At 46.2% G+C, this 6,444-nt stretch overlaps 1 protein-coding gene across 1 annotated transcript; it reads left to right on the top strand.

The window, feature by feature from the left end:
- The first annotated feature begins 4,452 nt into the window (after positions 1-4,452).
- On the top strand, positions 4,453-5,259 carry LOC115641163 (olfactory receptor 10A7-like). Its single transcript, XM_030544247.1, has one exon. The coding sequence runs from the start codon at positions 4,453-4,455 to the stop codon at positions 5,257-5,259; it is 807 nt and encodes a 268-aa protein (XP_030400107.1).
- The last annotated feature ends 1,185 nt before the right edge of the window (positions 5,260-6,444 follow it).

The raw sequence follows: 6,444 nt of genomic DNA, 5'->3' as shown, positions 1-6,444 counted from the left end.
CTCTTGCCACAAACCCTGTATGGGTTCCAGTGTGATGTGATAGGTGACAACCAGGGGTATCATTAAACAATTACAACCCATACTCAACTGGTACCCCATCCTATAAGAAATCATTCCTGAATCCCCGGTTCAGGTCTTCAAACAACCCCCCCACTGAACTGAATGTAACTCTCCTCCCACTGTCCCATGAGATGCTATTGCCCCTGCTTTACAGATAGGGACCTAACACCCAGAGGGATAGATTTATAGAGGCATAGAGATTAAGAGAGGTAAAGAGAGCAGACACCCCTAGTGGGATTTATAATCAATGGATGTTATGTACTGCCCCTACTCAGGCCCCAGTGTGCATTTTTAGGTACCTACCGGCCAGCCTGTAAAAGACAGCATCAAGCAAGAGGGCCTCGACCTGACCAACCACCAACACTTCAAACTCTACCTTGTTTTCGGCCGCCAAGGTCTCGCCTCCCATTTCCCACCACTCTCTCCCCAATGGACAGAGCGCCATGCTCACGACAAAATATTTAGAATTCTGGCCTGAATGTCACACAAGGATTTTTGTGACAAAGGAGGGAATTGAACCAACATCTCTAAAGCCCAAGGTGAGCGCATGAAACACTGGAGCATCTTTCGCTCCACTCAAAGTTTCCCTCTGCTACAACCAAGATTTTACTTTTCATTCTGGCACAGACCTCGCAGGGGCATGGAGAGGGTTAGCGAGATTTGGGTAGAGCAGAGCTGATATTTGCTGCTGAGCTCAATGCTCAGGGTGTAGACACTGTCCATGAGTAGGCTTGGCAGAATTCAATTTTGTTGCAATTTTGACTACCAACATTGATTTTTATGTTTTTTTCTTCAATTTTTAACTATTTTAATTTTTACAGCTGCAGGAAATTCAGCGAGGGGCAGGGTTGGGATCAGGGTTAGGGCAGTGCTGACAGCAGGTGTGCGGGGGTATCCCAGCAGTGACAGCGGAGAAACTGGTGGCTCCCTGCACCGCCGAGGGGTCCAAGACACCAGGATGCAAGGGGCAGGGAAGGCGGCTGCTCTGGTCCAGTGGAGCAGAGTTCCGTTGCCAGTGCTGTGCGGAGGCGGAGACCCATGAGCCCTGGGAAGTGGGAGAGGCCACCCTGTTGTTGAATGGCTCCATCCATGGGCAGAAGCCATCCAGCAATGGGGTGCTCTCTCCCACAGCCAGGAACTCATCCTCCACCTCAGAGCCCAGACGGGGGGTCTCAGCTCTGGCCTTCCAGGACCGCAGCCTGCCCCGCAGTGTGCCCCTTCAGGGATGGATGTCACCAGCCCCATGGCAGTGCAGGGGGCCCTGTGCAGCTCTGCTCACTCCCATGACAGCTGGGTGCAGAGGGCTCCCTGCCTGGCTGTGGGGCCAGTGACTCCCAGCCCCATGGGCTCAGGGGAAGGCTGCGCTAATGCCAACTGTGACCCTTTTTTTTTCTGTTGGTTTCAGTGTCTCAGCTGATAGTGATGTTTACCAACATCTAGTGACTGAAACTAAATCCTTCAGGAACCAAAAACTGGGGTCAGTGATGAAGGCGAGTGTGACGTTATTGATATAAACTGGGACCATATAGAAAATGGGTTGCAACCAAGGTCCTGTAATGGCACCAGATCTTATGTAAAGGGGGTCATATAAGGTGTCTAAGACCAAGTTATGAGTTACTGATTATGATTATGCTGTCTGTATGTCTGAATCATTTTGTAGTTGAAGTTATGAATATTGGCTGTATACTGTCTATATTTCAAACTTGTGCTGTGTTACTGGGAGAGATCCCAGACAAATGGGTGTTAGCTCTGCTTAGCCTGCTTGATGGCCCATTAAGGACCATCAGCTACACAATTGACCCATTGAGAGGAGGCAGATACGCCTTGTGACTCAGCAGGGTGGGCAGAAACTGGCCCATGTGACTGCAAACTCCATTTTGCTGTAATTTTCCACAGTAACAACAAAGAAGTGTTCTTACACCTGGAAAAGCCTATATAAGGCCGATGCCTCATCTCCATCTTGTCTTCAATCTGCTTCCTACCTCTGGAGGGACTTTGCTACAAGCTGAAGCTCTGCACAAGGGACTGATGACCCATCCCAGCGGGGAATGTTCTCCAGAGACTTGATTTGAATCTGCAGTGTACTCCATCACTGCTACAAGCCTGAACTAAGAACTTTGCCATTACTGTATGTAATTGATTCCATTTAACTAATACTAGCTCTCATCTCTATCTTTTTCCCTTTATGAATAAACCTTTAGATTTTAGATTCTAAAGGACTGGCAACAGCGTGATTTGTGGGTAAGATCTGATGTGTATATTGACCTGGGTCTGGGGTTTGGTCCTTTGGGATCGAGAGAATCTTTTTCTTTTACTGGGATGTTGGTTTTCATAACCATTCATCCCCAGGACGAGTGGCACTGGTGGTGATACTGGGAGACTGGAGTGTCTAAGGAAATTGCTTGTGTGACTTGTGGTTAACCAGCGGGGTGAAACCGAAGTCTTTTTTGTCTGGCTGGTTTGGTTTGCCTTAGAGGTGGAAAAACCCCAGCCTTGGGCTGTGACTGCCCTGTTTGAGCAATTGGTCCTAAATTGGCACTCTCAATTGGGTCTTGCCAGAACCGCATCGTCACAGCAAGTCACTGAGATTAAGCAGCTCCGGAGAAGTTCCCACCCCCTGTGTGTACTGGTTCAGGCTGGCTTTTCCAGAGACTAGTGGCATGTCTACATTACACGCAGCGTGGAAGCACAGCTGCAGCTATGCCACAGTCGTGTAGACACTTACTACAGCAATGAAAGGGGGTTTTCCATCATAACTGTCGGCAATGCCTGTTCATAGCCCTTGGAGAGAAAGCAATGCACAGACACTAGGCATTAGGCACTGGGCTTGCTGGCGATCTCCCAATGCAAGGCAGGGAGCTGTGCAATCTTAAAACCCCCTGCCCTTGCCTGGGATAAGGGGCCCTGCCCAGAGACAGCTGATAGCTGGAGACAGGAGACCTGACTGGGACACTCAAAATGGATCATGGAGGGGGAAAACAGGTGCCATTACCCTGAAATGGTGACAATAATTACATCAATTCTGTATGTTGTTCATTGTTTTCATAATATCCATTTTATTTGACTATTAAGAGAAAAATTGCTAAGTCTAGAGGGCAAGGGGAAAATGAACAACAGAGGACTGAGCAGCTGTAAAAAAAAATCTTATCACACATGTTCCATTATTGTTGATAGAACTGAACAGTGACTGAAGGGGTTGCACTGATGTGACATGTTTGGGTGTTATGAGGTATTGGACACTTTGTGTCACTAGCATCCTGTTTGAAAATATCTGATTGCCTTAGCTAGTGGCAATATCATGTGGCTTGCTAAGTGACTCGTTTCCAAAACCAAAGGGATTCTAGAATAAAGAGTGATGCCTTGAGTTGGGGGAGCTGTGGTGTTGGATAAAACAAAATAACCAGAGAGAGGGATCCATTCAGTTAAGGGAGCTAGTAGGTCCTGTGCTAGTTAATAATCCCCTGCTCACCTTCACCCAGAAAGTGAACTTAATCACATTGGGAGACAACATTAATAGGGTGCAGAAGCAAACTCACAGCAGGCAGAGGGAGGATTCAATTGCAGACAGAAACAAAGTGAGATTCAATTTGCAAGCGTTTCTGAGGGAAAGTAAACTGAGACAGAGAGGTGGTTGTGATACTGGAAAAGGAGAGTGAAGTGTAAATTCAGCATAAGTTTGTGATGCAAGAGCTCAGTGATGTGTGTGTCTCTGGAGAGGTCTAAGACAAATGTCAAAAAATGGAAAAAGAATAAAAACAATAGGAAAGTGCTGGACCTTGTCTCCTGGAGATTACTGTAACTTCCTTTGACACTGTGTTGATCATTGTCCCCCTCTAGTGGCTGAGTCCACTAGAGCCTGATAGCCTTTAGCTGAGCCAATAATACATTTTCAATGGAAGAGTCACAGTCCACCCTGGTGATCTATGGTGACCACTTGTCAAACTTACAAAAGACTAATACAAAATGGTGTTGCCAATTTTGACATAAATCTATACAGCAGTGTGATTTTTCTGCCTATATTGGCTTTTAACTGACAGAAGGAGGGATGATCATGGAATGTCAAAGGTCTAAGTAGGAAATTTGCCTCCAGAGTATTAGTTCTTCACTGACCCAACAGGATCAGGGACCTTATGGAATATTTATGGAACTAAATAGATACTACTACTTGATTAAAATAGATCATCTTCAGATTCTATTGTGAATTTTGTTTTCTTCCTCTAGTTACACCTCATGGCAAACCCAGAGCAGGAAAATCAAACACTTCTCACAAAATTCATCCTGCTAGGATTTGGGAATCTCCCTGAGCTACAAATTCTTCTCTTCCTCCTGACTGTGGCTGGGAACGTCCTCATCATTGCACTAGTTGTGGCTGATCAGCAACTTCACACCCCCATGTACTTCTTCCTGGGAAACTTGTCCTGTTTGGAGACCTGCTACACCTCCACTATCCTGCCCAGGATGCTGGCCAGTCTCCTGACTGGGGACAGAACCATTTCCGTTAGTGGCTGCCTCACACAATATTATTTCTTTGGTTTCCTGGCAGTTGCAGAGTGCTATCTCCTGGCAGTGATGTCCTATGATCGGTATTTAGCGATATGCAAACCTCTGCATTATGAAGCCCTTATGAATGGCGGGTCCTGCCTCCAGCTAGCAGTTGACACTTGGATAAGTAGTTCTCTGGCTGCTGACATAACAATATTTTTAATGCAACAATTGACTTTCTGTGGCCGTAATGAAATTGACCATTTCTTTTGTGACTTCATCCCAGTAATAAAACTCTCTTGCAGTGAAACATATATGATGGAGCTTATCACTACCATGCTGGCTTCTATATGCACTCTCCCACCATTTCTATTAACGCTGGCAACATACGTCTGTATCATCACCACAATCCTGCGAATGCCTTCCGCCACTGGGTGGCAAAAGGCCTTTTCCACCTGCTCCTCTCACCTCATCGTGGTGTCAATTTTCTATGGGACCATAATGATTGTCTACATGCTACCAAAAACTGATAAACTGAGAGATCTGAACAAAGTGTTCTCACTCTTCTACACAGTCGTGACTCCCATGGTCAACCCCCTCATATACAGCCTGAGGAACAGAGAGGTCAAAGAGGAAGGACCAGCCCTCTGTGGAGAAAGTGGTTCAGGACTATCTCGTTTGAAGCAACACCCATCCACCTCCGCTGCTCCTGTCTAGCCTTTGTAGTAGTAGGGGTGAAGGAGAGATGCCTTTTATTCACAGTCTCATTGCTCAGGGCAATGGCCAGGAGATAGAGAGGGACACACCTCAGACAAAGGGGGGAAGATGGTGGCAGCAGCCCCAGCCCAGCCCCAGTCAGGATCTGGAAGACCCTGCTCCTCTGGGGATGTTTATGCCCCCCATGTGTGAGCCTAGTCCGTGCACTTTCACTGACATCACCGACAGGACTCGGAGCTGAAATGAGGTGCCCTTGAAATGTGGCCACCCCTATTCTAAAGCGACAGCTGTGATCACAAGCCGTTCCAGCTAATCTTTTACCGTAAACAGAGGTGGATCAGACTGCTAGCTTAGTAGTTTAAAAACAAAAACAAAACAAAACAAAAACAACAAAAAGCAATTCTATGGGGTAGTATTTAAATTAGGAATGGAGAGAAAGCTGACAGGAAGAGAAGTCAATCAAAGACATGTTAGAAAGGGTGAAGATAGCTGATAAGTGGCTGAGCTGCTAACAACATATATAGTCTATATTGTACTATATGACTGGAGAGTAGCAAATAGAGACAACTGCTTCAGAATTTTCTATCAAAACATTTTTTGACAGAAAATGCAGTTTTGTCAGAATCAAAATTTTCCACAGGAGTTTCAGCCAAACATTTTCAATTTTTTTCCTGATGGAAAATTGGATGAAATATTTTGTTCTGGATCAGGATGATTTGAAATGAAAACATCAGTTTGTCAAATCCAGTCAAAATATTCAATTTCAGGGCAGGTGGACATCAATGTGCATCCAGCTGAGCAGCCATGATACTTTGTGGCAGTTGTAGCTCAGATGTCTCATGCTTTTGTCCTCTTCTGTGTGCTAGGCTCAAGGGCTGAACTACATCTCCCATGATGCACTGAGGACTCCCTTCTGGTTGAACAATTAAAAAAGTCATAGATTCCAAGGCCAGAAGGGACCACTGTAATCATCTAGTCTGACCTCTGGTATAACACAGGCCATAAAACTTCTCCAAAACAATTCCTATTTGAATTAGAGCAGATCTTTTTAATCTGGGCTGGCTCTAGCCATTTCACTGCCCCAAGCACAGCTGCACGCCACGGGGGGCACTTTGCAGCTCGCCCGTCCGTGGCTCCGGTAGACCTCCCACAGGCATGCCTGCGGGAGGTCCACCGGAGCCGCGG

Source organism: Gopherus evgoodei, unplaced genomic scaffold (genome assembly GCF_007399415.2).
Source record: "Gopherus evgoodei ecotype Sinaloan lineage unplaced genomic scaffold, rGopEvg1_v1.p scaffold_33_arrow_ctg1, whole genome shotgun sequence".
Classification (NCBI taxonomy): Eukaryota; Metazoa; Chordata; order Testudines; family Testudinidae; genus Gopherus; species Gopherus evgoodei.
Note: the sequence above shows the minus strand (reverse complement) of the source record. Positions and strands in the feature narration are given on the sequence as shown.

What these genes read in the sequence shown, in the direction of transcription:
- LOC115641163 (XM_030544247.1), top strand. Translation starts at nt 4,453, where the DNA reads ATGTACTTCTTCCTGGGAAACTTGTCCTGTTTGGAGACCTGCTACACC.